Source organism: Trichosurus vulpecula, chromosome 1 (assembly GCF_011100635.1).
Source record: "Trichosurus vulpecula isolate mTriVul1 chromosome 1, mTriVul1.pri, whole genome shotgun sequence".
Classification (NCBI taxonomy): domain Eukaryota; kingdom Metazoa; phylum Chordata; class Mammalia; order Diprotodontia; family Phalangeridae; genus Trichosurus; species Trichosurus vulpecula.
In genome coordinates, this window is record NC_050573.1 from 144595276 (window position 1) to 144609112 (window position 13837).

The 13837-nt window shown below is 36.9% G+C and overlaps 1 protein-coding gene across 1 annotated transcript in view; it reads right to left on the reverse strand.

Moving 5' to 3' along the window:
* GRHL2 (grainyhead like transcription factor 2) overlaps positions 1–13837 on the reverse strand; it is a 224500-nt gene that overhangs the window by 164181 nt on the left and 46482 nt on the right. Inside the window, exon 2 of the mRNA XM_036740809.1 lies at positions 9901–10096. Coding sequence (XP_036596704.1) covers positions 9901–10096 — 196 coding nt within the window. The remainder of the gene's footprint in view (positions 1–9900; positions 10097–13837) is intronic.

Here is a 13837-nt window from a genome sequence, read left to right on the forward strand (position 1 = left end):
TCTGAAATACACACATCCCTCCTTTTCTACATGAAACCTTTCCTGATCTCCCAAATCCTAGTGCTCTCCCTCCTTCCCAAACTGCTTTCTATTTAACTATTTATGTACATACCTGTTGTGGCCCACATTAGAATGTAAGCTCATTGTGAGAAGAGACTGCTGTTTCGTGCTTTGTACTTGGATCTCTGGCACCTGGCACATAGTAGGCACTTAATAAATGTTTATTGATTGGTTGGTTGATTGGGTGATAGGGGATGGGAGACTGTAGAGGCAGAATGTTGCAGGCTGGTATGTCAAGGAACAGTTCACAGTAGGGAGAGGGAATGAAAGAGGGAAAGTTCTATTGAAATGACATATTTAAAAGAATGAAAAAGGCTTCAATGAAAATGATTTAGAAAAAGAAGGAGAATGATATTTTACATCCCTTTTTCTTCCTCTGTCTCATGGAAAGGAAACAGAAAACTTTTTGCCTGGCTGAGAGCACACTGGAAAGAAAAACTATCTCCTTCTCTTTGATTAACTTGAACAGGGAGAAAGTCCTAGCCAACAGAAGAGCAGGAGGCTATGGGAGGGTAAAAACCAATTTAGTCTGAGGTCCAGAATTATATACAATCTCAGGGAGACAATGGGCATAAATAATTATTCTAATTAAGATAAACATGGGGGCAGCTAGGTGGCACAATGGATAAAGTGGATAAAGTCAGGAAGACCTGAGTTCAAATTCAGCTTCAGTCACTTAATACCTGTGTGACTGTGGGCAAGTCACTTAATCCCGATGGCCTCGAAAAAAAAAAAAAGAAAAGAAAAATTTAAAAAAAAAAGATAAATATGAGAATTAAAGTGCAAACAAGTAGGAAAGTTAAAGGTTAATGGATAAGGTACACCTACTATGTTAAGTATTTATTCTTTTAAAAGTTTTTCCTCAAAGCAGCTTCTTTAAATATAGTAACTAGTCATTTCCTTTGGAGAGCTGACCTGGCCCTGGAGAAGGAAGTCTGGGGTCCAAGTCCCACCTATAACTTGTATGGCCCTGGACATTTAACCTCTCCCAGAGCCCCCAGGCAATACTCTAAGATTACAAATTGCAGATATGTAGCCTATGTGCATTAGTAGAAGAAGTTTCCTCATTGGGAGTTTCCTGTATTAATAGAATCATAAGGCTGGTGCAAAGTAAAAAAAAAAAAGATTTTTGTTGAAATTTGGCTTTTAATTTTTTAATAATATTTTATGATGAGTATATTAATATGTTTTATATTGAGCATAAACATTATTACTCTTAATATTAAAGATATGTTATTTTACTATTGTTAAATATTTTTAATACTAGATGAGTATATTTTTAATATTAAATGTACACTAATCTCTTATCTTACAAGATTTTGTGGTGTGATGGATAGAGAATTGATTTTGGAGTCAGTTGTAAGAAAAGATTATTTTTCAGGTTTGAGTTATACTAAATGGCTTTTGACCCTGCCAACTCTTAAATTCTCTCATTCTGTGACCTTGGGCAAATTACTTCTTCATTCTGGTGATCAGTTTCCTCATCTGTAAAATGACTTATAGTAGGTAACCTCCAAGGTTCCTTCCAGCTATAAATCATCTGATCCATGCTCAACCCTTTGTATTTAATATGTGGCAATGTCTTTTCCTTCCTTGAGGAACAGTTGGATCAGTGAAGAATAAAACAAATCTGGTTGTAAATATAAAAGTTAAAAATTTCTAACATTCCTGATAAAAAGACCAGAGCTAAGTAGAAACTTTGAAGTTCAACATAGGAGTCTAGAGAAACATAAACAGGAAAGAACAATCATAAGAGAATAAACCAGGATAAACTGCTTATGTTCTAATATGAGATGATACACGTGACTACTCTCAACACTATAATCACTAGAGGTCATAGAAGAAATCTAACTAGAAAGAAGTTGTTATATCCTGATTATCTTTTAAAAAAAAAAAGAATGGGGAAAGGGGGGAAGAGAAATACACTAAGGAGGGAGGCAGGAAAAAGAAGGTTAGGGAAAATTATTTCACGTAATTGAAGTAGACAAGTAAAGGTCTGTACAAACAAGAAGTAAAGGGTTGAAGAAGCAGCAGATACTTGAACTTCATCTAAGCTACTTAAGAACACACACACACAGAATTGGGCACAGAAATCCATTTTATTCAACAGGGAAACATAAGGAAAAGGGGAGAGAGGAAAAGGAGGGGAGGGGAGAGAGGAAAAGGAGGGGAGAGGAGAGAGAAAGAGTAGATTAAGAGGGGGACTAAGCCTAAGCAAAAGATACTCTAAGAATGTACAAAAATATTTAGAGCTCTTTTTGAAGTGGCAAAGAATTGGAGTCTGGGTGGGAGGAGTGTCCATCAATTTGGGGAACGGCTGAATAAATTATGGTATATAAATGTGATGGAAAACTATTGTGCTATAAGAAATGATGAGGGAGATGTTTTCAGAGAAACTTGGGAAGACTTCTTTGAACTTATGCAGAGTCCAGTGAGAAGAACCAGAAGAATAATTGAAACAAAGACAATAATGTTGTAAAATCAAACTATTTTGAAAGACTTAGAAACTCTGATTAGTGTGACCAACCATGACTCCAAAGAACTCAGATGAAACTTGCTACTCACCTCCTGATAGAGAGGTTAAGAACTCAGAGTGCAAAAAGTGACCTTTTTTAGGACAATGCCAGTGTAAAAATTTGTTTTGCTTGACTACATATGTTTGTAACAGGGTTTTGTTTTTCTTTATTTCTGAATTGGGAGTAGGGGAAAGCAGAAGAGAGAAAATTTCTACTGATTGAAAAAATTAATTTAAAAATAAATTAATAAATTAATATACAGTTTTTTTCCTTGAATTTTAAACCAAAAATAGCTTTTCAAGTGAATAGAGAGAAAAGAATGTATAAAAGTCAATGCTAACAAAAAAAAGCAAAATACATTATAGTGAATTAATATGTGGAAATTTATTAAGGTGGTACATAATGTGCTCCTGTGTCTTGTAAGGATTTATTGTCTCTGTCTGAATGGAAAGTTATGAGTTTTATGATTATTTCCATTTTAGATAAACAATCTGTTCTTTTTCCTGGCAAAAACTCAAGATAGGATGAATTGATGTCCTTCCTTAAGACTATTCTCAAATCATCACTTTGAGGAATCATTTCTTGTTTCAGGGGCAGCTAGGTGACACAGTAGAGAACTGGGCCTGGCTGTATAACCCTGGGCAAGTGATTAAACCCTGTCTGCCTCAGTTCCCTCATCTGTAAAATGAGTTGCAGAAAGAAATGGCAAACCACTCCAGCATCTTTCCCAAGAAAACCCCAAATGGGGCTATGAAGAGTAGGACACAATTGAAAAATGACTGAACATACATACATTTTCTTTTCAGACATAATTAAGTTGCACATTCTCTTTAACTATGCAATCAGAAGTATAATAAGAATGTTTCTGCTTTGAAAATGCAGAGGCCAAAGTTCTCTTTTTAGTTTATTCATAGGATTTAGAACTAGAAAATAAACATAATAGAGGTCATCTGGTCTAACCCCTTCATTTACAGATAAAGAAACTGAGGCTCAGAGAGATTAAATGACTTCAAAGAATCACTGAATCCCAGAATTTTATAGTTGGAAGGGACCCCTAAGTCCATCTAGTCCAATCCATAAACAAAAGGAATCCCCTCCATAACACACTTGATAAGTGATTGTCCAGCCTCCAGGAAAGGAGAGCTCACCACCTCTCCAGGCATACCATTCCACGTTTAGATAACTCTAAATACAAGTAAGTTTTTCCTGATGTAAAGTCTAAATTGTTCTCTTTCCTCCACAGGACAGCCCTTCAAATATTGTACTTAGATAACTATCATGTCCACTCTAAAACTTCTCTTCTCTGGGGTAAACTTCAACTGATCCTCATAAGACATCGATTCAAAGCCTTTCACCATTCTTTCTTTTTGCCCTCTGCACACCTTCCAGCTCATTAATGTCCTTTTTGAACTATGCTATATAAACAAAGATGTGCGGGAGCTAGATCAAAGTGGTTTTCAAGAGCCGATTGTTAAACTTTGAATGTCATCATTTACATCTCAGAAGTTGGCAAGTGTTACAAATCAGGGCTTGATTCATTGTTTTGTTGATTGTCTAGACTTAAGAACAAGATGGAGAAAATGTTAATAATGCAGATTCAATTTAAAAGTGTGTTTATATATACATTTTACTCAGAGAGCTGCTTGTTAAACATTTACCAACACACCTTTGTGTATATCTGTATATTCAAGTTATATACCCACAATTAAACACAATACTGCAGATGAAGTCTGGCAAGGGCAGAATTTAATGGGACTCTGCCCCCTATTTCACTCATTCATTCTAATTGTTGGGAAATTTTTCCTTACCATAAGCCTAAATTTGTCTTCTTGTAATTTCTACCCATTGCTCTAGTTCAGCCTCTGCGGCCAAGCAAAACAAATTTAATCTCTCTTCCACATCCCTTCAAAAACTTGGATACAATTGTCATGACTTCTCTTCTCTGGGCTATATTTTCCTAGCTTCTAAGCAACATGTACAGATAGGGTCGTCTGAGTAGTAGGACAGTGGTATCTTCAGGACAAAAGGGAGGGGGGGTCCCTGCCATTTCTTATAACTGAGGTGAATGAGAAGAAGAGTATGCAACAATGAAGGAAAGGGGTGGGGGGAGTGGGCACCAGATGAGCTTCATTCTTCTCCAAAGTGGAGAAAGGAAGATTGAACACATACACAGAGTTTGGTGTAGAAGTATACTGAACTCAATAGAAAAACAAATAAGGATAGGAAGAAGATGAGGATTAAGAAAGAAGACAATATGGAAGACAGAACAGCCCCAAGCAAAACAGACTTCCGGATCCTGAATGAAGGATTAAAAGGGAAAATTAAAAGCAAAGAGAAAGAGGGAAATTGGGATAGTTCAGATTTAGGGGGCAAAGATGATGAGTTCTGCTCAGGAGGTGTTGACATTGATATACCAATATCCAGATGGAGAATCCAGTAGGAGACTGGAAATGTGGGACAGGGGGTTAGGCAAGATAGTAAAGCTGGTTATATCCTTGAGGGTCCATCGGCATGAACAATAATTGAAGTAGCTGTCAGAAGTGGCAGATGGTCCCGGTAATATAGACCAAGGAACATGAGAGGTTAAAAGAATAATTGATCACCAAATTGTCAAAATCTTGTTGATTCTATACCTACATCCATCCCTCATCTCCTCTCATTTGAACTTACTGCAATAGCCTCCTAATTGGTCTCTCTAAATAAATCCATCCTCCACATATCTGCCTAATTCATAGGTCTGACGTGTCACTCTTTTGCTTCAGCAACTCCCCACTGACTCTAGGATAAAATAAAAACTCCTCCATTTGTCATTTAAAGATCTACAATATGGCTTCAGCCTACCTCTCTAGACATATCTCATAGTATTCTCCTTTGTACATTCTGCGTTATAACCCAATTGTCCTGTTTACTGTTCCTGGCATATTGAGAAGGGTGCTGTACTTGGGAGTTAACAAGACTTTAAACCATTTGGTATCAATTTAAAAAGAGAAAAGTAGATCAATGGGACATACCAGATAAGGGAGGATGAGAAATAATAAAATGAAATAACCTAGTGTTCAGTAATTCCAAAAACATAAATTACTTAGGAAAGAGCTTCCCATTTGGTCTGCTAGGAAATTTGGAAAGCTGTCCAGCAAAAATAAGGCTTAGACTAGGGGTAAGGAACCTGCAGCCTTAAGACCACATATAGCCTTCTAAGTCCTTTATGTAGCTTTGTGACTGACTCCAAGTTTTATAGAACAAATCCTTTTATTAAGGGGATTTGTTCTATGAAGTTTGGATTCAGTCAAAAGGCTGCACTTGAGGACCTAGAAGGCCACATGTAGCCTTGAGGCTGCAGGATCCCCACCCTGACTTAGACCAATAATTTACACCATATTCCAAAATAAATTTAAAAGTGGGTGCGTGTATCCTGAATATTAGAAATCATCACAAACACACACACACACACACACACACACACACACACACACACGATAGCAGAGAAACAAGTCATACTTTTTCACAGCTATGGGTTAGAGATGAATTCTTAACAAAAGAAGGGATAGAAGTAATTACAAAAGATAAAAGATAAATTTGATTACATGAAATTGGAAAGTTTTTGCACAAACAAAATCAATGCACACAGACTTGTATTAATTGGTAAAAAGGGAAGCAGAGCCAGCAAACAATGTATACAATGACTGCAACAATGTAAGTGGAAAGAATAATCACAAAACAATTAAAAAGTGAATGTTGCAGAATGACAAAGCACAAGTTTAGCCCAAAAGAATTTATATAAGATGCTATCTCCTACCATTCCTTTAAATGCAAAGAAAAGTAGTGGGAAAAGAGGTTCCCACTGGTGTCAGATTTAATGTCAGATTTTTTTCAATGTATTGGATTGGTTTTGCTGAATCTTTTTTTATATTCTTTCATTGTTCTTTTTTTTTAATTCTTGGTTATAAGGCATGGCTTTCTAGGTGGAGGTAGAAGTGATACAGGGGAAAACCTAGGTCATGTTAAAATAAAGATACCAATAAAACCCTAAAATAAAAGACCTGGACTTGAATCCTGTCTCTGAAATGACTGTCATTCGAATTCTCTGAGCCTCAATTTCTTCACCTATGAAAAAGAGATCATGATAATACCTGGAGAATCAACCTCACAAGTTTATTACGACCCTTAAATGAGATAATTTTTTAAAGTGCTACATCTGCTATTTTTCCCACCTTGGTGCCTTTGTACAGGTGGTCTCCCAATGGATGGAGTGCAATACCCCTTCTCTTATACTGCTTTCTTCAAAATTTGGCACCATTTGGCACCATCTCCTATGGGAAGTCTTTCTGGATCTCCATTCTTGTTAGCATTCTCTCCCTCCTCGAGTTATTGTGTATTAGCTTATCAGTCTATATGTTATGTCTATATAACATAATATAATATATATTATGTCAATATAATGTAAGTTCCATGAGGCCAAGCACCATTTTTCTATTTATATGCTTAGCCCCTCAAATATAATAGGCACTAAATAAATACATTGACTAGACTTGACCTAGGGATGTTTAGCCCGGCAAAGAGAAAACTTGAGGGGGTTATGATAGTTACCTTTGAATGTCACATAGAAGAGGGATTAGCCATGTTCTGGAACTAGGATCAATGGGTGGAATTTTCCGAGAATCAGATTTAGGTTTATTGTAAGGAAAACAGAGCTATCCAAAATGGAAATGAGCAATCTTGGAATTTATTCTCACTAAAGTTATTCAAGCAGAAGTTGGATAACCATATGTCAGAAATATTATAGAAGGGATTCTAGTTCAGGAGTGGGTTAGACAGGATCATACATGGGATTCCTTTCAGTTGTGAGATCCCCAGGGAATAGAATCACAGAGAAGACTGAAGAAGGTAGTTTCACGCTGCCAAATGCTACAGAAGGGCCAAGAAGGTTTGAGGATCTATTAATTAAGAAGATGTGAATGATGCTAGAGTTAACAGTTTTCATAAAGGGAAAGAGGAGGAGGTGGTGGTGAAGGAGGAGAAAGAGAATAAGAAGAAGGAGGAGAAGGAAAAGAAAACAGAAAGAGGTAGAAAAAGAGGAGAGAAAAATAGAGGATGAAAAAAGTGGAGAAGGAAGAGGAATAGTCAAGAGGAATACAGGAGAAGGTGGAAAAAATTACTGAGGTGATTATACTTTAGTATAAAATACATATGTGAATTATATTCTACTTAGTTTCTTTTTTTGTGATATTAACAGTATTTTTTCCAATTACATGGAAAAAAAGTTTTCAACACTCTTTTGTAAGATTTTGAGTTCCAAACTTTTTTCTCCCTCCTTACCTTCTCCCCTCCCCAAAATGTCATGCAATCTGATAGAGGTTATATGTCTCCTTAGTTTCTACAAAGCTCCAGATAACAATAAATAGTCTGACAGAAAAAGCAGGCTAAACTGCTATCAACTGTGCTTCTGCACTAAGACTGGTTAAAGTATTATAAATTTTCTTTCTTCAGCCCCTTCATTCAACAGAAAGAAAAAAGACCACACCCCAAATCATCTTTATATTTCAGGAATGTTCCCAAATAGTATCTATTCAATATGGAAGAAATAACTTCTTTCAGAAAGTATAACCTACAATCTATAAGAGCATTTTGTATTAAATTCTATTTATAACTTTGATACATTTAAAACATAAATTCCTGACTAGCTATACAAATGGTCTATTATAAATTTTTCATAGTAAGATAGAAAGATATTGACCTCAATTCTTTTGGTGGAGTAGGGGTAAAACTAGAGCATAAAAGGGGCACCAAAAGATGCTTTGTTCAAAAATGTCTCCCCCGGGTTTTTTTTTTTTTTGTGGTTGTGGTGGTGGATGTATGAACTCTTCTAAAATGCAATTTTACAATGGGACCATAAACTGTATTCCACACCTTTGTTGAACTTATTCCCCTGTGACATATCACTGAGCTCGGCCCCGGGGAAGGAAATGAAAATTTGTAGAGTAAGGAGAGAAGGAAAGTCAGTATCATTTTGGAGCACAGGTTGCACAGCAGGTTTGGATAAGATACTGCTGTGGCAACCATTGGCCACGCAGAGGGCAACATGAGTGTTATTGATGTGGGTTGGGGAAACAGTTGGGTTAGAAGGTACCCCAAATAAAATTCGTCTATTTGGCAGTATTGCCTAGGGTTCAAGTGGCTGGCTCTTCTGGTCTCTAAAGTGCATCTTAATTTCATGATGAGATCAGAACATAATTAGCCATGTTATTTTTTTTAAGTGAATACATCCAGCCAAACTAACAATGTAGCACCAGTTACATTCTACTTATATAGATCCGAAGATCAAACCAAAGTTTCTTCCAGCAATGCCTGTAGGATGTCTCCTACCAGGCAGTTCTCTTCCTTGGACCCCAGTAAATGCATTTTGATTTGTTACTACTTCTCTTGTCTATAGGAAATAATCAGTTGCTTCACTCCTCTGGGCCTCAGTTTACTCATTTGTAAAATGCAGGATTTGGACTAAAAGGTCTCTTATGGTAACTTCCAGCTCTAGGATTCTATAACTGTGTCAGACGTTTCCTTTTGTGGTTTATACAATTTATCCTTGCTTATTTGACTTTATGACACACTCTCCTTCTCTCCTAAAAGTGCTGTATGGCATAATCATGAGAAGTAATTTTTTTAATTAAAAATTAATTACATCTTAATTTTGAGAGCTTTCTAAAATGAATAAAGAGATCATAGAACCATGGACCTAGAGCTGGACCTCAGGGGCTTTTTTGTCTAAGGGAGACAAAGGAGAAACTGAATCCCAAGGAAGTTAAGGGCGGTTCCCAAAGTCAAATAGATAATAAATATCAAAGGTTGGGCTCTCTGTCTCCAGAACCTTTACTTTTTCCACCATAACCATGCTTCCCATATACATCAAAACTATGCAAAATCAGAGTTGTGGGCATCATTGCTCTGTGCCAAAACCCTGAAAATAGAGCTTAGGAGGATAGCTAGGTGGCACAATGGATAGAGCACCAGCCCTGGAATCAGGAGAACCTGAGTTCAAATCTGGCCTTAGTTACTAGTTGCATGACCCTGTGCAAGTCATTTAACCCCAATTGGAAAGAAAGGGAGAGAGAGAGAGAGAGAGAGAGAGAGAGAGAGAGAGAGAGAGAGAGAGAGAGAGAGAGAGAAAGAAAGGAAAGAAAGAAAGAAAAGAAAGAAAAGAGCTTACAGCTTAAGAAGTGAAGTTAAGCCCAGAGTAATGGGTACTCAAGGAAGCAGGACAGAAAAGGTGAGTGGAATCATTAAAAAAAAAACTGGAAATAAATTGGGCAGTGAGGAATAAGTCATCTACCTTGTAATAATCATACAGTAAGCCCAAAGCAGCAGCACTGTCCTCATCTCCATTGATACTCATCATCGCCTTGGTTGCAGCAGTTAGGGGATTTTCAAGGTACGATTTCCAGGCTTCATCCTCACTGGTGTAGGCCCGGCGGGTGTGGAATGGTGTGTCATTTGGCATCGGCACTAAAGCAACGAGTCGTTTATTACTGTAAAACATAAGGTGTGTAATCATCATTCATTGGAGAAGTTTTTGTTTGTTTTTCTACTGAGCTTCCTGCATCTCATTGAATGCATAGTCATCCTTTCCTATTATCATGAAATAGTAAAATCACACAACATAAAACTCACTGTTACCATTGATTTAAAAACAAAAAAGAATAGTAGTCTTATTGACAGATTAATTGACCAGCTCTCCCTATCTCACCAAGATTAGAAGTGTAGTAGCCACTCGTGAGTCAATTACAATGCTAACCAGCATAGAAGCTTTGATCTGCTCTGTTCTTACAAGCTGTGCCAGTTCGTTCTTCCAAAGGCAATCTGATGGCCCTCTGTACCAAGAGGATCTTCACATTGGTGCTGAATTTAGCATTTAATGTGGACACCCCATCAGTTTAGCCCTGCTTAAGCTCAGAACTCCTGAGTTCAATGGATCTTTCAACTTTATCATCTACCAGTAGTAGAGATTACAGGCTTGTACCATTACGCCTGGCAAGAAGAGATATCTATATCTATATGTATGTATGTATGTATGTGTATATATATATATATACACACACATACATATGTATGTATGTATGTGTATATATATGTATATATATATATACACACACATACATATGTATGTATGTATCTATGTATGTATCTTTGTTATAAGGGATATCTCCCAGGGAGGGAGAAGAACAGGGAATAAGGGGAAAATTTAAGCAACATAAAAACAAACAAAAAAAGGAATAAAAACCAAAAAAAAGCAAATGACTTGCCTTTTTAAAAACTGCCTTAAACAATATTAACAAACTTTTAAAAGCAGAATAAGTTCACATGGCCCCCCAAAAATGGTTAAATGCATCATTTAAGCAGCCAACAGAACCTAGATTTTTTTTTGTTTTATCAATCTCCATTATTTAAAAATATCAGTGTTACTGTGTAAAAGAGTAGGCTTCATTTAACTTCATTTTACCTGCTATTAAAATATTCATTATGTTATATATAACATCCCTGACTTCCTTCAAGTGTCAGCTAAAATCCCACCTACTGCAAGAAGCCTTTCTTCGACCCCCTTAATCTTAGTGCCCTCCCTGAGACTATCCCCAATTTATCCTGTGTCTATCTTATTTGAACAGTCACTTATGTGTCACCCTCATTAGACTTCCTGAAAGCAAGGCCTGTTTTGGTTTTTGTATTTCCAGTTTTTAGCAACTATGCCTAGCACATAGTAGGAGCTTAATCAACATTTCACTTGTTGACTTGTTAAATAAAGCCTTTATTGGAAGCAAGGTCTTTCATATCTAGTTTAAGTTAGAGTAGAAATCTGTATAAAACCGTGAACCAATTCAAGTCTTTTGATTTACACAAAATAAAACCATTTTGGTAATGCATAGAAACACATTAAATATAACAATAAGGAACAACTGGAATGAGATGAGTTTTCTAAGTGAACAGGTTTTTAGCCTGTTTGTAGACCAGGTTGTATTCTAGCTTTCTGGCTTTCTCTTTAAACTGGATGTCATCTAGAAGTGGAAAGGAGTTTGATCTGGGGACGGAGGTTTTACAATGAGAGAGATGTTATAAATCACTATATATATGTAATGGTCCCAATTTGACTTATTAAAAAAATCAAATCTGTAGCATATGATAGAATCCTGCTGCATTTAATCTCTTCTAGTTCCTGTAAGCCTATGAAGTAGTTCCTTATCCCCTAGCACTAGAGAATTACAACGGATTTCTACTGTTGCTCAATTATATCTAAGCCACAGGTTAAGTACATCAGGGAAGTGGTGAATAGAGAATAATTAGGGCATCCAATGTACTTTATATTTACACGATATGAGGTAAGAAGAATTTAACACTCACATTGGCCAATTGGGCAACACAGGTTTGTGTGAAGTGGAGATGGGTAATTGAGACTTTTTTTCCATAAGGATAGGCAGACAAGGATTTCTCTTTCGGCCAAATGAACATTGATGTAGACACCATCACAGGGAATGGGGTCTTATAACAATGCACAATTTCCTAGCCCTGAAATTTCAGCTACCAAATGAAACACAAATCTAGATGGAAAGTCTATTGGCACTCCTATACCTCCGCTGTTTTATTTGTTCAGTGAAATGGAACCAAAAAAGAACAATAACCCATTGTATTTCCTGAACACTTGTTGGCAACATAGTTCACATGACAGGCACATGAGACACTTTTCTTGACCTATCTATGCGACTATCAACAATTAAGGAACTTCTTCTGAATCACAATGGTGGGACTTCTCAGTCACAAATGGTTTTGTAAAGAGCTCTCCTCATGCCTTCTTTTTGTTTGATAATTGTTTGGCCCTTTCAAAATGTAGTGATCTCTAAGCTGATGCTCTTGTTGGAAGCTGGTAAAGTGTCAAGACACGGCAAGGCCTCTTCTAAGCCCTTGGTTGATTAAAAACACCAAGGTTAGTAAAATGACATTCCAGAACAAGACATTTTCTTCATGTGTCATTTGGTTACATGCTTATGTGGAAAACACTGTAAGGAAAAACTATGAGAATTCCCACATGTAAAGGCCAGGAATTGCCCCCTCCAAGACTTTTAGTAGCTTAGCTGCGGTCCTGGTACACAGTTAGAAACTATGTGACTTCTCTGGAAGGAGACTCTATGGAGTCTGAGAATCGACAGAAAGGTGTTTTGCTTATAGAGCATGCCTCCACAATCTGTCATTGTAATGCTTTTTCAATCTGTGTCATTGAGTTTCCTCGCCTTAGTTGCAAGTACTACTTCCTCTTAAATGGTCATCCATGTTCTAAATATTCTTCTTCTACTCCCTTCTGGTTCACCCATATCCTAGCCCATTTCAACTCCTGCTTTTCCTTCCCCTTCATTCCTTCCACTCTATTAAGAACACTTCAGTTCCTACAACCTCCTTCAATCAAGGCAAGTCAACAAACACCTATTAAGACCTTACCATATGGCCAGGCCCTCTGCTTGGTGCTGGGGACACTGAGAAAAGCAAATAGTGTGATAGACCCTATCCTCAAAAACCTTACATTCTTTTCTTTTTTTTTTTATTCTTTATTTGCTTTTTAAAATTTTTATTCATTTATTTTATTTTTTCATTAGATTTTTTATTTTTACTTTACAACACTTAGTTTTACAAGTTCTTGAGTTTCAAATTTTCTTCCCTTCCCTCTCCTCCTGCCTCCCCCCAAGACAGCATGCAGTCCAACATAGATTCTACATAAACCTTCACATTAAACTTATGTACGCAATAGTTAAGTTGCAAAGATTTATGACCAATGGAATGAATCATGAGAGAGAAGAAACAAAACCAAAAAAAAAAAAGAGCAAATAGTTTGCCTCAGTCTGCGTTCAGATTCCACAGTTCTTTCTCTGGATGTAGCTAGCTTTTTCTATCATAAGCTCTTTGAGCCTTGTATTGCTGAGGAAAGGCAAGTCTATCAAAGTTAGTCATCACAGAATCAATATGTCTGTGGTTGTATGTAATGTCCTCCTGGTTCTGCTCCTCTCACTCAGCATCAGATCATGTAGGTCTTTCCAGGTTATTATGAAGTCTGTATCTTCCCCATTTCTTATAGCGCAATAGTATTTCATTACATTCATATACCACAACTTGTTCAGCCATTCCGCAATTGATGGGCATTCCCTTGATTTCCAATTCTTTGCCACCACAAAAAGAGCAGCTATAAACATTTTGTACATACAGGTCCCTTTCCCACTTGTGTGATCTCCTTG